Source organism: Prenolepis imparis, unplaced genomic scaffold (assembly GCF_030444845.1).
Source record: "Prenolepis imparis isolate NDT839.2.m4 unplaced genomic scaffold, iyPreImpa1.0 SCAF_3, whole genome shotgun sequence".
Lineage (NCBI taxonomy): Eukaryota > Metazoa > Arthropoda > Insecta > Hymenoptera > Formicidae > Prenolepis > Prenolepis imparis.
Window position 1 is genome coordinate 9,083,978 of NW_028141161.1, and position 18,647 is coordinate 9,102,624.

Genomic DNA, 18,647 nt, shown 5'->3' on the forward strand with positions numbered 1-18,647 from the left:
CAGCCCGTGAAATTTTGATATTTACCGCGCGGATCGATAAACTCTTTCTCTCTCTCTCTCTCTTCCTCTCTTTTGTTTTCTCTCGCGTGTGAAGCGAAAATATAACGCACCGCGTTCTTATAACGTAGAGCGTCGATTAAACGCGACAGATGGACAGGAGAAGAATCATTGATGAACGGTTTTCGTTGGATACACGAGTCATGGGAAAATCCGTTTCCGGTGCGAGCAAGGAGGGGAAGAGGGATGGGATTTTTGGGGATAATGGCGGAGTTAAGTGGATGCGGTAACCAAATTCCCCCGTCGGTACGCCACTATTTGGAAATAATTTAGACCACCAGTGTACGGGAGGGTTCATTACGGCGGCGCTATAAACATGTCACAGGGGGCGAAATGTATCGCATGCATACGCAACAAGGTTGGTCGGTCGACCGCTTGGTTGGGCGGATGGATCTGTCATCGTTCGAGAGATAATTTAAGCGCGCGTGTACATCCTCAGATCCGGGGAGACTAACGAAGAGATATACTATCGCGGAAAAAATGTGTTACGGTACCGCGTACACTGTACGTCATAATAAAATTTCGAAATACGTAGGCATCGCGATTTATTGTCCGCGATGTACATCACGCACTCGTGTGTAACATCGGTTTCTGGCTCTTTCCTGGCGAATAGCGAGATATTCCTCCGACGTATCTGGTGAACGAAATCGTTTCGAAAGCAATAGTCTGCGCGATAAACTGGGAATACGACTGGTGGCTTCGATGGTGGTAGTTCAGTTATGTCCCTCGTATTTTTTATACAAAGCTATAGATGTATGGAGATGTACAACAATATGTACGTACAACTGACGTGATAAATTCTGCCGGATGATTTATGAGGATATTTTCCGAGGAAAAAAAAGTCTACACGCTTCGTTTCTGTGTCATACCAGCTTCCTTTTGACTCGAAGTTGTCTCGTAAATTATTTTTCCGATTTTTGTTATGCTAAATAATCGTAAATCATTCGACCCGGCATTCGGAAAAGTATGTTGTTTCGAACATGACATAATTCAAATCTCCCGGCCTACATACCGATGTACCGTATTGCGTTTTCGTTATCACACATTCCCAATATTTGCCCGAATCTGAATAGTCAACTCGTCAGCGTTGGATCCACGGATATGTCAACAACACGGCCGGCGCGACACATTCGGTATCGTGGATCACGTGGTGCGGATAAAAAAGTAGCACCGATTTGGCGCGAGATGCTACGCGCTCTGAAATTTTTGGACGAAATGGTACCGGTGGATGGGGTCATCCATGGTGGGGGTTGCTCTTTGGGTGGGCGTCGCTGGGTCGATACAGGGTGGCTTGGTTCGGCGACGAAGGCACCACGGGGTGAACGAGGATTCTGTCTACCCTTCGGCTCTTCGGTGACTATACGGAATCTCGCGCGAGTCTCCTCCTGGCGAATTAACTCGTCCTTTAAAAGCGTTTTATTGCTTGTCAAAGGGTACGTCAATCAGAATTATACCTCCAAGTCGCGCGTTTGTTTAGTTTATTAATTACCATACTATTTAGCTTTTTCTTACAAGCATTGCGAGCTCTCTTTATAATAAGAAAACCGCTCAGGTAGTGTTACTTAATTTATACAGACGTGAAGCTCTCGTAAGAACAGAGCTTAATAGAAGCTTAAATAAATTTGAGAATTATTTCGGTGACTAATAATGTCCCAGATTATTTGGAACGTATCAATTAAAGATATTTTATTAATATTCGATATTTAAATACGATTAATTATTTCTTGATATATTTATATTAAAATCTTTTTAAGATATATATGCATCTGATTAATTATATATAATTAATTGTGTAATATCATAAACAAGCGTATGTACAAAAATAATATCACTGCACAAAATTGTGAGACACGTTTCGCAAATAAATTCACGAACAAATTCAAACCGTTATAAATAGTTCACCGGCGAGAAAAACTAAATAAACGAATGCAATCAATGTGGAAATATACGGAATTCCAAAAATGGAATATAAAACGATTCGCACGTAACGCGTAATTCGATTGAGCCTCTCGATTTACCTGCGTATATGTATACCTGCACATGTAATCGCACTGCGATAGGAAGGGAAGGGAAGGGAGAAGAGGAGGTGATAATTAACGTTTGATAATTATTGCTCGAAATTTATTAGGGTGTAAATGGAACCGCACACGCGCGACAGGCTTATATAGGGCTGCACATATAGAACAGCACGCGCGAAATCGACGGTCATGCAAATTGCTCGCGTGTATTTCGCTGCCCGTAGTTAACGACTCTTCCGGTCGGCTGAACCCCTAACGAAGCTGCACGCTTGCTCGCACATGGCTGATAAAGAAGCGGCTGCGCCGCGACTGATAGAAACACCCGACCGGAAATAGTTCCGATAAATCAGTATCCCCAACATTATTAAAGCGTCGTCTCTCGCCCCCTTTCCTAATTGCTCTACCGTCGTGGAGATTCATATGTTAACTCGCAATTACCCCAACTGTCACGAAATGTAAATGAGACGCAATTTACATACCTTAGAATTGTATATCCAGGATTGCACACGTACACTGATTGCGTCAATAATACGGTTCGCTCGATTATTTCTGATTGATAGATAACAAAGAATCGATGACAATGAATTAAGGTAAGTGAAAGAAAATTAATTATCTCTGCTAAATGAAAGAACAACATCTGAGTGGATATTTGCATTTGACGATAAATAATCATATAAAAAAAAGTTTGATTAAATTTCTAAATGAAACTTATTGAAATTCGCATCTGTTTTCTCTCAAAATATATTGAGGATATAATATAAAATATATATAAAATTTAATCAAATGAAATATACATAAAACACACCTACGTAAAATATCTTTTATTTCACTAGAAATTGACCGAGGAGCGTGGAATTTAATGCAAATATAAATGGATTAGTTTCCGTGGCATCGCGACGCGGGGTAGAGACTCGAGAGTTGACGCCGAAGCTCTCGAAATTCGAGTCACCCCCTTGAACGTGTTTGAAAGGAGCCCGACCGCTGCCGTTTGTCTCTCGTTTCGAGCACGTAGAACTATAAACACAGTTAAACAAAGGCTCTAGAAGAGCCGCCATTGACTGTGTAATTTTCAGCCGGTCTCATATATTTGATTATGTAAAGGCGAGATTCCTAACAAAGATAACTATAATCGAGTTTAACCGGCAACAGCTTATCCCGCAATTAACGCAGAGCTATCGCGAAAATAAATCGCCACGTGAACTATCTATATAGCGATAGTATAGCTGTAAAAACTAAATGTGACATTGAAGCGGCTTAACTTCGCGGATGCGAAGGGCTACCGGTCCCGACTATGAAAGATTAAATTTTCCTACAGAATTTTTCTACAGAGATAGTTAAATAAATTTGAGCGACGGATTAATCTGATTTTCGCTCAAACTTTCGCGCGCACTTTCATAATTACTTTACTTGTTACTTACAAAAATGTTCAACACAACTACGACTTTGCTTTCAAGCTTAAGAGCTTTATGTCGCGGAATAAGGGAATAAAACGAAAATAAAAATAAAAAAGTAAAAAAGTGCGAAAATGCGCAAAACAAGCACATAAATTCGAACGATGCGTTGTGGCAGATATACAGATTAAATATAGAGGCGCAATTTCGACGAATTCCAGGTGCGTTTTAGTCGCGGATTCAATTTTCCACTCGACACACCCTCCAGCCATCGTCTCGCGTTCATATCGTCGCCTCTCTTGGTCATCGCAGCAAATAGAATCATATATCCCTCCAAGGAGCGAGAATCACGTTTCTCCGCGATTTATTTCTTCGACGAATCGAGCAGCTCTTACCGCAATTTTCGCGCGACACCCGGGCGCAAAGATGCCAAAATATAACCGAGATTTTCTTCCAATTTCACCATTTCGCGAACAAGAAAAATACTGCTGCATCAACGAAATTTTTTACCCCTTGTTACTCTTTATAAGAAAATCGGACAGATTGAGATCGATCAGTTTTAAAAGAACACGAACAATAAGTTACAGAAGATACACGTATCGGTAACAGAATTTTTAAAAAAATATAATTGTAAAATAGTTATAAAAAATATTACCAATATCATATATCTTTTTTTATAGTTAAAAAAAATTATTATTTTAAATATTATTATTTTATATAACTCCAAAAGAATAATCATAAATTCAATTATTCATTAATCTAATATTTCAGGGAACAATTATCCGAGTTAAAAAAAAATTAATGTTTCATATGTGTGAATATTTATAATGCTTCTATCCGGCAAGTGGATGGCCTAAGATACGACTTTAATTTCGACGAACGCAACATAAACCTCACATTCCTACCGGAAATTATTTTTTTTAGATCTCAATAAAGCAGCGCTAAACCTATGAAAAATTCATCAGGCAAATAGAAATGTCGCGTATTAAATATTAAATTATCGCGTATTAAATAATAAAAATCCATGACGCTGAAAAATTGCAAGCGAATAATATGAATTAAACTATTAAACCGTCGTAAAACCTGATGTAATTTGCACGACATTTTTCATGACACGAAATATCATTCCTTCGACGCTGCCGCAAAATTCAATTCATTTCAATTACCGCGAGGGCAAAATCCGCTTTATCAACTCTTTTCTCGAATATATAAATCGAAGAATATCGCGCGCTCTAAGCTGAAGTTGAGGAATCGTCCTGCGCAGAGAAGGATATGGCCATCAACGGGCGAGCAATTATTCATCGAAGGATCGCGACAGCCGTAAACAGTTTGACGAATCGCGTTTTACGCTCGCCCCGCGACAGATGTATCTGTTATTGTCGTCGACATTGTGTTGTTGATCGTCGGCTCCCATCTTCGCAGGGAGAGACGATCATTGACGTTTTTATGCCGAGGACTGCCGGCACAAGGACTGCTGACGTGCTCCACTTTGGTTCGCGCTTTGTCCATTACTGTTCGACGTATGTCGCCTCGAGCACTTTTGTTATTACTCCATAAGGAGGTGGGGGAGAATTGAAGAAGAAGAAGAAAAAGGAGAATGCCGTGCCTTCCAGAAGTCGATACGTACTCGGTAGTTACGGCTTTCGTAGCTAGCCAATAAAAATGGACTAGAGAGTAAATCGGATTGCCGCAGCATCTCGGCGATGGTCAGCGAAAAACTACGAAAAACTGCATTGGTTCGAGCAGAAAGAAACGCCGACGCGCGCGCTTGGAGCTCTTATCTCGAGGAGATAATTAGGTGTCGCTGAGGAGTTATTACCGCGACGTCGCCGATTAATTACAATCGCGTGGGAAAGGATTAAGAGTAAAAGTAAATCGTAATGAGGAAATAATCCACTCTCTGCGAGCAACTGTCGAATATTTTACGATATCTCTCTTACAATATTATAACTTTCATTAATTAATTAATTAATTTTATTTATTAATTTATTAATTTATTAATTATTTTATCATTCTGTTTATTAATTAATTTTGTCATTTTATTATTATGTTGAATCTATATAGTTTATCAATATTATGTATATGCAGGCAATATAATCAGTTTTTCGAACATTAGCCGAGGCGAAGGTGGAGGTTGAAATAAATCGTTTTGTCATCGAACCAACGAATCAGCGGTATCACGCAAACCTTTTCTTTTATTCATGGATCCGGCAGCGAATCCGCGCCGATTTAGATTCCTCGCCTCGAATTCATCGAACACACCCGCGAAATGGTCGACGTGCAACGAAAATCCGGTGAAATATATACTGCCCCGAAAACATCTTCCTTTTAAGTTCCGTTCAATCAAAAAATGTTGTTTCGCCAACGCGTCTCTCTCTCTCTCTCTCTCTCTCTGTTTCTCTTTCTTTCCTTCTTTTTTCTACGAATTTCAACGGCATTTTTAAGTGATTGATCTCATCAGGATGAAGCACCGGAAAGATTTTCGCCGCGTTTCGTTTTCCCGTATTTCTTTGCTTTACACTCGTTCCCTACTTTGTATCTTTCCTATTTCATTCTCGCAGTAAAGTTATCAACGCGAGATAGCGTGGTCATTATTAACTTTTTTTTTCAATTTTCTCGAATAATCTTTTTAATAACGCAGCTGTGATTGATCACGTCATTATGGAAAATCAAGAAAAATCTCATGACATTTCTTTACACACACTTTATACTTGTTTATGCTATAAAATATATTATACATATTATTTTTCAAGATAAAATCTATCAACATATTTTAGTACGGCTTTGCGTTAATTATCCTTTAGTTTAGCAGAAACGATAAAAATTTCAAGCGCAAATGCAGACGAATAACCACAACAACGCAAAGTGATACTTATTATAGTTCGTGATAAAGTTAGAAAAGGGGAACACAGCTGGCAGTATAGCGACGAGCGGACAATGATAAATAATAATAAAAACGCGAACTCCCTCTTGAATACGAATATTCGCTCGGGTTAATTCCATAATGGAACTTTACGAGGCGCGCCGGGGCCAAAAGTTTTTCCGAATGCGACGGGGTGCTAACAATATTTGTAAGACGAGAATTATGGTCAAATGGAGGTGAAGAGGTAAAGGCATCTCGGCACGAAGGAGAACGGAAAGAAAGGGATAAAAAGCAAGGTAGCAAAAGATCCACGAAAGAGAGAGAGAGAGACGGCGCGAAGAAAGGAACGCGAAATCGAGAGGGATTCGTGCAGGAAATCGAGATGGAAAAATTTTCCACAGGAGAAGGAAAAGGAAAATGGAAAAGAGGCGCGAGAAAAAATCGGGGAAAGATGGACAAGAGTAGAAACGACGCAAAACGCGATCGACCGAGACGGCGAGAACGTATATAAGGTACGATAGAGAGAGGAACCCAGAGAGAAGGAGAAAGCGCGGAGAGGATCGAAGGTGGTGGAATCGGAGGAACCTTCGATGTAAAGGACGGAAACGGGAGGGAGGATATTCGAGCATCCCCCTCAGGTTCGAGTGGTGCGCTTGCGCTATCGCGTAACCCAACACACTTCCACATAATGTCATCGCCGAGCCAGTCTGACGCCAGGCGCCGCGACGCTATGACGTCACTGGTCCGCGCTTCGCCAACGAACGTACTCCGCCAGCGGTGAGAGAACTCATGAATGAAACCCTTACTTATCGTCAAGTCGTCGGATAGAGTCCTCGTGAAGGAACGCGGCTCCAACGTTCACACGACGATCGCGCGTCAACGTTCCTTGATTCTAACTCGATTTCCTCCGCGAAAGCCGGGGACCAGCTGGGAAGCGAGTTGGTTCGCCAGCCGTTGGCTGGCGCAGCATCTGTTCGTTAATCATGTCAACTTGCGTGTGATATAAAGCTAATCTCGATCGATTCGCGACGAGCCATAGCGATGAGAGAGCGAATTCCGATAGCGGTCAAAATTTCGCATCCGCAGATGAGCTTCCGTGTCGAGCAAACGAATATTATCTGGACAGAGCGATATCCCGATCTTCATTGACCTGTCCAATATAATCCCCCCCTTCAGTGACGAATCTTTCGTTGAATAGCGCGTACGTTTCACGAATAAAACGGTTCTCCCACCCGCCAGTCCGCCATCCTCGTCTTCATTCAGAAGCTCGATGGCGTTCTCCAGCGTTCTATCGACGTTTTGTGTAAAAGTTGCGCGAGTTGCTGGTGCTCGAGACGATAACATCCCTTTAAACGCGCCGCTATCAGCTATCGCGATCGAACTGGTGCTCCGGACACACGACACTTTAGTGCACTTCGGAGAGCAGCGGCTCGTCGATATCCGGTTTGTTTTATGAATGGGATGCGCTGCAGAATGTCTCTCGATAATCAGGTTTCCGCGGCTTTTCAGCGTTCTCCAGAGGATTCGCGAGTTGGAGAACCGCGAAATTGGAGGCCGCGCATTTCCGTATCCAGCTTCCGCTTTCTTCCGCGTTTCTCTCGCGTCGATCTCCGATGTCTTCTTCTTTTTTTCTCGCCGTCGATCGACTGGCTTTCGTCGTTACGACGTTACGACGTAATAATAAGCGCAGAAAACGCATGCTCCGAGTGTCATCGCGATGCGGCGCGAGGTCAAGGATGTAGCACGACCTCAACCGGAAGTTAATCATTCGGCAAGGTTCTCCCTCGCGTCCTTCGATATTCCCGAATCTCACAGGATGCCGCCGTGGTTCGCTGTCGTCGAGCTCCCCTCTCATACAGATCAGACACGACATCACGAAGGGCGCATAAATCAAAATCTCTCTATAATATCACGCACGGTCCCGCGAACTTTGCGTGATAACGCGATGCCGTATGAATTCACGTTAGCCGACTGATCTGCGTATTCAAATTCATAGAATTCTCTCTCCAGGCGAGAGAGATCTCCTCGCCTCTGGCACGGTTATCCTCCTCAGGGTACCGCATATGTCATTCGGAGACCAGAGTAAGATCCTCCTCCTCTGTATTAAGGGAGAAGAGGAGTTAACTTTGCCGTAACTTCATCTCACGACCCGTACTCTCAAAGAGACTCGCTCGTCCATTGTTATTCGTCCCAAGTTTTTACCAAGTTTTCGACGACTAACGGACATGACCTTGTTTTGAAACCGGTGCGTTGGACCGGATATTCTCCCTCCACGATCGAGGATTTCTCCTTTTGCTGAAAATTTTCCTTTGCCTTTCAATCGCCATTCATTAATCCGTCGTCCAGCAAACGGAGTTGCGGGAAGATAACGGGATAGATATAGAAAACGTGCGGGCACAATTCATTATTCAACGGTGTTAATGACTTCATGATAAACATGCCGATATAACCCGAGTTTCCTCTCCGTCGCACAATCGATTCGCATATATCGCAAGACTAGCGTGAATAATTAACTCGAGAATATTTTAACAGAAATTGATTGCTTTTTTTCGCTCGCTTCTTGATGTATATTTAAAGTTAAAAAAAATCAATCTTTATCCAATTTTTATTTTACTTGTATTATTAGCAATTGAAAAGTCTGCGAATATAATAAACGAAGAGGAAACACTCTGGTGATGGTTATTGTACTTTTGAAAGTAACAAACGACATATAATATTTTATGGTAGCATTCGAAAAACGGTAGGATTAAAGACGATCGTGGTGGAACAAGAGAATCGTGGCATTAAGGAAATACATTTAGTGGAAATTCTGTTTAATCCTAGGATAAGGTGGGAGATATCGTAACGCCGTTGGCCTTTAAAGCCCAGCTCACATAATAGCCTAGAAGGGATTGGCCAGTGCAAGTCCAGAAAGTATCGGCCATCCTGTCTTATGACCTTTAAAACTTTAATGCAATCGGTTTGAGACAATAATGTATTCTTGCACGATAACATTTATTCTCATTACACTTGAATATAATCGAAGATCATCGAAGATCATCGTGCAAAGATTTTATAATTCGTTCGATGCAAATATTCGAATCCGTTTAACCCTTGTCGCGACAGTTGAAAATAAATTTATTGATTGTGATAATCGCTTTTTCACGCAAACATTCCCGCCAGAGTCTTTTCTTCTTCCAGTTCGTCTTAATTTTCCGATACAATCTTTGCAAATTGGAAGCTCGTCTGCGCTCTTCGAAATTTCCTCGAGAAGACCGAGGCAATTAATGACTCCGCGAAAGCTCATTTACCGCACCGGAAAATTATCCCCGCTTAATGCGTAATTCGAACGCAAATGTAGTCAAGTCTCGAATTTCTAGTTCCGATTTCCGCGCGAACGCTCGAATACATCGCGAGCGCTTCGAGTAACAAATGAAAAATGGAGAGCTTCAACCGCGACCGATTCACGAGAAAGAGAGCTCGCGTTCTCATTAAAATTCTCCCTTGTATTCTTCTCCGTAGAAAAAGCAATATCATCAAAAAAAAAATCTACGTAGGAGGCATATCAACGAATATCGACTCCGTAAGAACAAAACGATACGAATGATCGACCGAATTCGGCGTCGTAGTTAAATCGATTAAATACGCAGCCTCCCTCCTTCCACCCTCCTTTCACTTCACCCGTGCATCCCCTGGAGCAGATTAAATCAAATATTATTCCTCGATTGCGACACAGATTTTACCGAGGGGCATCGACGCCTTCTTGAGCTCGAAGAAAGTTTCGCGCCTTCCTACAAAACACACCTCCAAATTGAATCCACCGACCAACTTCTCTCGAGACAGAGGAAAACCGGCTCGGCTCAACGTGGGGGGGAGAAAGTCACGAACGGGAAACTTATCAGATGAAATCTGATAGAGCACCTCCGCGACCTAAAGACAGAAGGAGCCAAGAAACTCGCGTTTGAGAGAAGACGATCGTCGCATTTTCCAGAAACTTCTTCGAACGAATTTTTCGTTTCTTTACCGTGCCCCGGATTCACGGTGGTGACGTTGTCGATTCTCCGGTCGAACGATCACCCGAACTTTCAAACTTCAACTTCGATCAGTATCAACTGCGATTCGGAGAGAATCGAGAGATGCGAGCTGGACGGTGAGATCTCTTCATCAGAGAAAGCTCGTCAACGCGTGTGAAAGAAGAGCGAAGGGCGATTCAACGGGACAAAAGATCGGTGCGAAAAAAACGAGTTAAGTTAACGCATAGCAAGACGAAGCTAGACGAAGATGGGCAAGAAGAATAGCAAGCTCAAGCAGGATACAATCGATCGACTCACCACCGACACGTACTGTAAGTAGTAATAACCCGCCATCGTCGCGACATACCGGCCTGTATTTTATCATAACTGTCGTGTGAAAGTACCGCGGATCCATATCGTATACACGACTGGGAGACACGTCTGTCCTTGAGCTCGCGAGTTCCATAAATTTTTGCGCCCACGGAATTTCTCCATGCTCGAGTAAACATCGAATTAAATCGCCCTCGCGACGCGCTTGACGTACGGCGTGTTCCCTTTCTTCGGCGCGCCTCTTTCTATAAAAGCGGGTCTTCCAAGTTCTCGAATTCTTCCGCGCGAACTGGTGAGAGAATCGCAGGTCTTTCTCCGGGGAAAGACGGGAAAGGGGGAGACTTTTCGGGTTTTCCGACTGACCTACCGCGTTATTTTGACGATCCGTGTAGCCGCAGCCTCCAGCATTCGAGCGGTTTTCTCCTTCTCTCTCTCTCTCTGACTCTCTGTGTTTGTCTCTATATACCTCTCTCTCTCTCTCTTTCTCTTTACATTCCCTCTGTCTGCACGCTAAACGCGCATCGATCGCGCGGTCGTTCAATACGCGTCGCAACGACGTACCTCTCCTGCATTCGATAAAACGCGTTTAATCCATTCCGCTGCCGTACAAACTTTGCCTGTCGGAAACGACGGTACGTCGCGCTTTCACGCTTCCACGTGGCTTTGTTTCCGTTGAACGAGAGCCCCGATTCGATAGCGAAAGCGACGCGACGTCTACAACCGCGGACTTGTGTTTAATCTTTCAGGAAAAAGTTGCGGTAGAGTTGCTGCATTTATGATGAAGTCTAATATTTACCGTCGCAGTTTTACACTATAAGCTGAATAGGGAAGAATGGTCTTGTTCCATCGAATAAAAGCTCTAACGCGTGCGTGTTCCTCGATAATAATTCCGTCGTGAAAATTGTCACGTCTTTAATGAACGGCTGAAATATTTCCAACCTCCCCTTCAAAGACTGACGGAGCGGGTTATTCGGATGAAAATGCGAAGGGTGACTCTGTATATTTTAGCCTAATATTTCCGAATGACTTGCGTCGTTTTAGCATCGACGATGGATTTCACGTAGAGTTTTACACAGACATCTACCCTGTTGAAAAGCACGCGAACAAATTCGATTAACAAACATCACGTCGAAGCAAATCGCTCGACAAATGTTTTCATAAGGCAATAATGACAGGTCTGAGATTCTAAATCAACAATTTTTTGCGCCTTTCTTCAAGAAAAGACTTCTAATGCCGATTGTATAGTAATAAATAATAATAACAGACATCATTCTTATATTTGAAAAAAATGCAATTATTTTATTTTAACTTTAATTTTTAAAAAAGTATAATTTTTATTATCATATTTACCAACTTTTTTCGAAATTGATCTTTAATCTATATAAATATTAGAGTTTTCTAAAACATCTCGATTACGTAAATTTGAAAAAAAAATTAAATTAAAAAGTTTAGCAGAGTTGTAGATTTTGCACAGGAATCGGAAACATACGCCAAACAAAATCCATATTTCTGAGCTGTGTCGTTGATAGATAGTTTCCCTAGTGAGAAGAAACTATGACGGATATAGGCAGAGGTGTACACAGAATCTCTGACAGCCTGGTTGTCGCGGCCTATTTGCCTTCGCACTTTAATACCCACCAATTTGTTAACACGATCGACTGATTGACCCAGTATAACAAAAAGTTGCGTGAGCCAAGGGATAGTGCAAAATATACCTATTACAAGCTCAACTTTATTAAGCCACGTATCTTTACGTAAAGTTCGCAACTGCATCAATAATGCGTATACCAACGTATCCTATCGACATACATATACATGTCACGTTAAACATCGTTGCTGACGTCACTGTGCTTTCATCTCGAAAATGAAGTAAATCGCGGCGGATTGAATGCAAAGTGTGGCATATGATAATGCGTACGTATAAACGATTACCTTGTTTATTTTTAACAAAAGATTATCGATATAAAATATTAATCCCGCGGCGCTAAATATATACATACATGTATTTATCAACATGTGAGAAAAGTAATCAAGCTTTAATTTCTGTTCTCATATACACTTGTCTTTCAATTTCTGTAACGCAATAACGATCTGGGATAGCGTTTGCGTCATTACCTCGCTTTTATCAGACACGCCTTGTGCATAATACAAATTAACTAACCAAAGTGCGACTGCTTGCCGAAGCTGACTAAAAGCCGAAAGCGTTCCAAGCGTTTATTATGCTGTACGTGTCGGGCCGCGCCGACGGAAAAACGTAATCTCGTCCGACAATATTCTCTGGTTCCCCGCTTTTTCTTTCCAGCAGAGGGTGGCCCAGCGCGCTGTAAAATTCACACATCCACGCTCGTTCACCGTTCTATATCTGCCATGCTCGCATGTAGAAATAATCTAGCGTTTTATACAGGCCGCGCCTAACCAACATTAACTTTCTCTTTGAATTGTTCACCGCTTTCCTCATAACATTTTATTTGGTTGTTCGTATATTACGACCAAAAAATAAAAAAATAATTTTGATGAAAAGATAATTTTGGCTTTCCTTATTACTATCAATTTGTGCAACTCGTATATCGTAAATCACGCGCGCTTGTGATAAAAGTTTTAAACGTTTATAGTTTTGTCGCATCTATTAAAATAAATTTATTTTACAAATTTTTGTGAAAAATGTTCTCTTCGTGCAACAATAATTTTTGTATACACGATTATGTAGTTTATAGATATTTTAAAAAATGTAATTTTTGCTTTTTCTGATTGTCCGATAACATTTAACTCTTTGTGAACTAAATAAATATTCATCAATATTAAATATTCTATACTTATATATCTTATATTGTCTCTGTTATTTAAAATATGTTACATAAAACTACGATTTAAAATTATAATTTATATTATATGTAATCATGTATTTAAAAAACAAAATACATAAAATTAAAATAATATCTCTCTTTCTTTGCAAAAAATTAACAGATTAAAATTAATTTCTTACCAACTTAATATTGCACAAGACAACTATTATTGACTTTAATATTTCTAAAATAAGTCACAAGCCACGAAGAAAACTCATTAAGAAAATCTAGCCATGATGGATAAAGTTTCAAGCAGTAAGTTTAAGAGTTCTCATTAGAGTATTATAGATATATTTTTAAAAATCCGAAATACGCACATTTTGCTGTTATTAGCCGCGAATCTGAATATCTTCCACTTGCATGTCTATTAGTCGGCTTGAATGAGCAGAGTTTTGAATGACCTGCTTCTTCGATAACTTCCGATTCATATACGACTCATCGTCAGACTAACTCTCTTCCGAGAGCACTTTAAGATTCTACAAGGAAGTTTAACGGCGCGAATTCACTATAGATTACGTCGTTTGCGGCGGCGAACTTTTTTTTTATCGTAACTAAGATTTTTATTTACGGCAAAAAGAATCTCTCGAAAGTCCTCAGACGAGATATATACTCTCGAACTAATTGTGACCCTCGCGCGTAGACTTTCGCGCAAACAAATTTAAATTGCGCGTCGCTTTTCGCGTGTTTAACGCGGCGGAAAATACCTCTACCTTGTCCGAAATCCAATTTGGAAGTCTTCAATTTCTGAGCAGGATCGATCGATGAAAGAAAGGATTTTCATGAATATTCTCCGTATAAAAATTTCTATAGACGCATGAATGGCTTCGCAGATAGATCGGAACATGAAGAACGACAGCGCTGACCCCGCACGAAATTTAATCTGAGATTAAAGAGCGACTCGGGGCAATGAATCATAGATTACAAAAATTGATGCAATGTTGCCCCCGATGCCATATCGGTTTTCAATGATATTTTCTTTTCGCCGAATTATATCAAAAATAGACGTTTTAAAAATATATGTGTGTATGTGTGTGAAATAAACGCTAGAACACGTATATACAATGCATTAAATGGAAATGTCTCTCTCTTGATCCGGGGACAACATGACATAAATTATAAAACGGATGAACGAGTGGGAATACATGGCGCTATAATATTCGTAACATAAATCGTCACGGGTGGATGGAGTTAGCGATGTAGCCGGACGTAATGTTGGCGTAATATTCGAATTATGCGCGCACTATCGATGTAACGTCTCCGCAAAGATATGCGAATGTCAAGCAGACGGCTGTTACAATTTAAACGATTTATACGCGATAGCGCAAGAGCTGCTTCTGTATATACCGACGATAAATTTGCCAGCTGAACGGAGTTGTAGGAAAGGTTCGGTGGTTTTCGTTACGAGAATAATAACTGTGAAATTACGAGCTATTATAGATTACAAGCTCGTTAAGAACCGGCCACGAGAGAAATTTCACACACGGATGCATCCTTAGCCGGACATTAACATCCTTTTAGATTTTAGATTATAAATTCCGACGCGGTTGAATAAGCTTGTAAACTGATTTAACTTTCGCCTAGCGAACAAACGAACCAGGTTGCAATATTGGCTGGTTCCGCCAATGTTGTAATTGTTGTGAATAATTAACGTATCGGTATTTAGTATTATTTATAGAGCGGAGAATGTTTCGCGAATATTGTGCAGACTCTTAGCTCTCGCACGCTAAGATATTAACAACGTTCGAAGGCGGGGCGCATAAACCTTTGATAAAATTCAAATTAGCAAGCATCCTTGACATAAATAGGAAATATCTAATTGTGGGCGTAATGCACCCTCTCGTGTTCGTGGTCATTATATTTAGCGTGATCAAATTTATAGCAGCCCTTTATCGTGTAACGCGTGTTCGCGCAAGTAAAATTCCATTTATTAACCACAGCATCGAATATGACAAATTATTCGATGCTGCGGTATATTCAATTATTCGATATAGGTATATTATAAATTACGTTATTATTACATAATATCCATGCGTATGCAATTTTAATATTTATGTATATATTTTTTGTCGCGCCATGTAATCCACAAAATTATAACAAATAATCCAATATTACGTTCACAATAGCAAATCTGATCTTTGCCCTGATCCTGCATCACACATTCCCCAGCATGATGAAGCGATATTACACCAACGAAGCGATAGAGAAGAGAGAGAGAGAGAGAGAGAGAGAGAGAGAGAGAGAGAGAGAGAGAGAGAGAGAGAGAGAGAGAGAGAGAGAGAGAGAGAGAGAGAGAGAGAGAGAGAGAGAGAGAGAGAGAGAGAGAGAGAGAGAGAGAGAGAGAGTAGCACTTTAATCCTAGTTAAACGCTAGTGTCGCCTGCAAAGCTAATTATACTAATAATTGGATTCAATTAGATTTTAATATAAAATAAATCGAATTAATTGTAATTTATATTTCGAAGCAATCTCAAGTTTTTATTTTTTTTATATGACAAAAAATGTTCAGTAAAAATGACTCGTTATACAGTGCATAAATAATCCTATTTGTCGAAAAAAATCTCACTCGATCTTTCGACTTAATTCCGAAGCAATAAAGACGGCGATTTCATTGACGCCACATTCGTGGGAAAAAAAAAGATTCTAAATAATCGTTAATTATCGCTCGAAAGCAAGATAGAATATATTACGCTGCACGCTGTAATGAAACTTATAATATGCATATTTCATAATCCCAAGCTTCTCGGAGCTTCATACAAGACAATAGACATCGTTCGACCATGCAATTTCCTTTATTAGAAAATTTTCCATCATCATCCCATAGAATCACCCCCATAAAATAAAAATCTTTGGATAAAATTGTAATTTGTGAATAATATATAAAAATAAAAAATAATAAATCTAATTTTATAATTAATCTTCACTTGTAAGCGTCCAGTCAGGAACATTTCGTGTCATTAGTTTAATGTATTTTAAGAAGTGATTTATGTCTTTCCAATAGTAAAGCCGAGGGGGTAAATCGCTGAGGGCATTGCGGTGTACAGATTTGGGGAATTAGTGGGCATTAGTGGGCATTGGTGGGCATTGGTGTACATTAGTGGGCATTACTAGCCGGGTTTTATTAGCTATTAATTAACGTCATTATTATTTTTTTAGAACAGAAATTGTTTTGTTCGAGCTTTTCGTCCAATGCGCCTCATAAATAATATATTTTTTATAGTTGAAATTTAGAGAAATTTTCATGTTTATTATAAGCGGTTAGGGTTAGGTTAGGCATTATTACGCATTACTAGGGTACAGTAATGCCCAATAATTGGGCATTAGTAGACATTGGTGTACACAATTTTGGTCAGCGGTTTACCCCTCGAGTAAAGCTATTTAAGTATCTTCTAATTTATTTTTTATACAAATATATAGTAATACTAATCGCAGTAAATGTCTGGATAAAAATATTTCGCGTTTTTTTACACGCGATTTCTTTCGTAAGGAATGGTGCACCGTTCGCGCAGGAAACTTCCATTTAATCTGTCCGCGAAAATCAATAGGCATGTGCCTGTGAAATAATGTTTCGCGACTATGTTGCATTCTAAACGACGTAAAAATTACGAGACGCGTGCTCGAGCTTCGGCATTCGTTCTCGTAATCGCGTGATTAACGCGGCGCGTTTTATCACGTTGTAACTTATTAACTTTTCTCATGCGAGACTTCGCCTTTAAGCTGTCCCTCCCCGCCAGCTTTATCTCGAGTGATGTCCCTGATCTACGTCCCTCGTGAACGTTTTATGTTAGTCCGGCTTACGCACATATTCGTACATTTTCGCGCGACCGAGAATAATTGTCCTCGCGCGCGATTTATCTCCCATGCAGTAAATAACTCCCGCGTTTAACCTCTTCGTGATGTACACATACTACATACACACGCGCGCATATCGTGACGATGTCGCTGAGAAATTGTAGAAGTTATCATTTATCTCCGGTTACTCGCGCGAGTGCTTCCGTTACTCAATTTCTCTTCGAAAGACGGAGTAGACGTAGTACATATCACTATAATACGATGGACGATCAAGTATTGCTTACAATGGAGTTTTAAGTTCTCCAATTTTTCCCTCCCTTTTCTAGTCGACCGATCCGATGCGGAGGCGTTTACGCCTTTATTTACGCGCATTTAAAATGAATATTAGTTAAATTTTCCTGGTATTCACTTTTGTTTCGCCAGTTCAATATTGAAAGAAAGAGAGAGAGAGAGACAGAGAGAAATTGAAATACCAACACGAGAAAAAATACTCGTATTTATTGCTGTATGACTCTGAGACACATCTCCTTCCTCTCATCTCCCATGAGATATATAGATTCCTTATATACTTTTTATGTACTCATATGATATTGGATACTTCGCCTTCCATGTCATATTACTAAATCAACAGAAATAATAAATTCGCGAACACTTTTACGGCCAGCATCTCTCGCCCTGGCATCATTTCTCACGCATCAACTTTACATCTGAGCGAGGTCCTCTGGCTGCGAGAAGTAATACTCGCCGAGTTTCATGCCGACTTCAATCCTCGGCTTAAATCCCACCTCCCCAAGCAACGACGAGCGCATCGACCATGAATCATCCAGAGAAATTCTCGGCATCATCCTTCGGGAATAGCGGGAGAGAAAGAGAAAAATAGAAAAATAGAAAAAGCGAGAGAAAAAACTTTGTATACGCGTTTTTTTCCGCAGGAAGTTCGCTATCCTAACCCGCAAGATTGGCCGCGTCGGTTTACTTAGGATCGCTTTGAATGTTATTCTTACCCCGTTCTTCGGAAGGACCGGAACGGAAAAATCCTAACACACAAACGTATCGGCTTGGAACGCGTCGACAAAACGCCTCCGCGACGCGTCGGCGTCGTCGATATCTCTTTTTCTTCTCCCCGCTCGGGGAGGTAAACGGAAACGTCTGGGTGGTTCCCGTCGTTTTTCCCGTCTGTCTTTCAACCCTCCGGGATGAAAACGCGGCGATCGTGATACGTGAAGTATTTTGCGCGAGCATTCCTTTTTTCCTGTCCTTTGCAGACACGGACTTCGTAAGCGCGACGACGTCGACGACGTCGTCGTCGTCGGTTATTATTCATTTGTGGCATTTTTCCAGCCGACCTCTTCCTACACCACCTCC

General features: G+C 40.8%; 2 protein-coding genes across 5 annotated transcripts in view; one reads left to right on the top strand and one right to left on the bottom strand.

The window, feature by feature from the left end:
• Nucleotides 1-18,647, bottom strand: part of LOC145934038 (uncharacterized) — a 96,658-nt gene that overhangs the window by 21,542 nt on the left and 56,469 nt on the right. The gene's annotated exons all lie outside the window — the stretch shown is intronic.
• LOC145934036 (frequenin-2) overlaps nt 7,025-18,647 on the top strand; it is a 42,575-nt gene continuing 30,952 nt past the window's right edge. Inside the window, exons 1-2 of one of the 3 annotated variants that reach the window (XM_083034229.1) lie at nt 7,025-7,106; nt 10,045-10,653. In XM_083034229.1, the coding sequence (XP_082890355.1) occupies nt 10,590-10,653 (64 nt within the window). In that variant the 5' untranslated portion in view covers nt 7,025-7,106; nt 10,045-10,589. Of the gene's footprint in view, nt 10,654-18,647 lie in introns of all 3 variants that reach the window. The other 2 variants (XM_083034231.1, XM_083034230.1) reach the window with 2 other exon arrangements.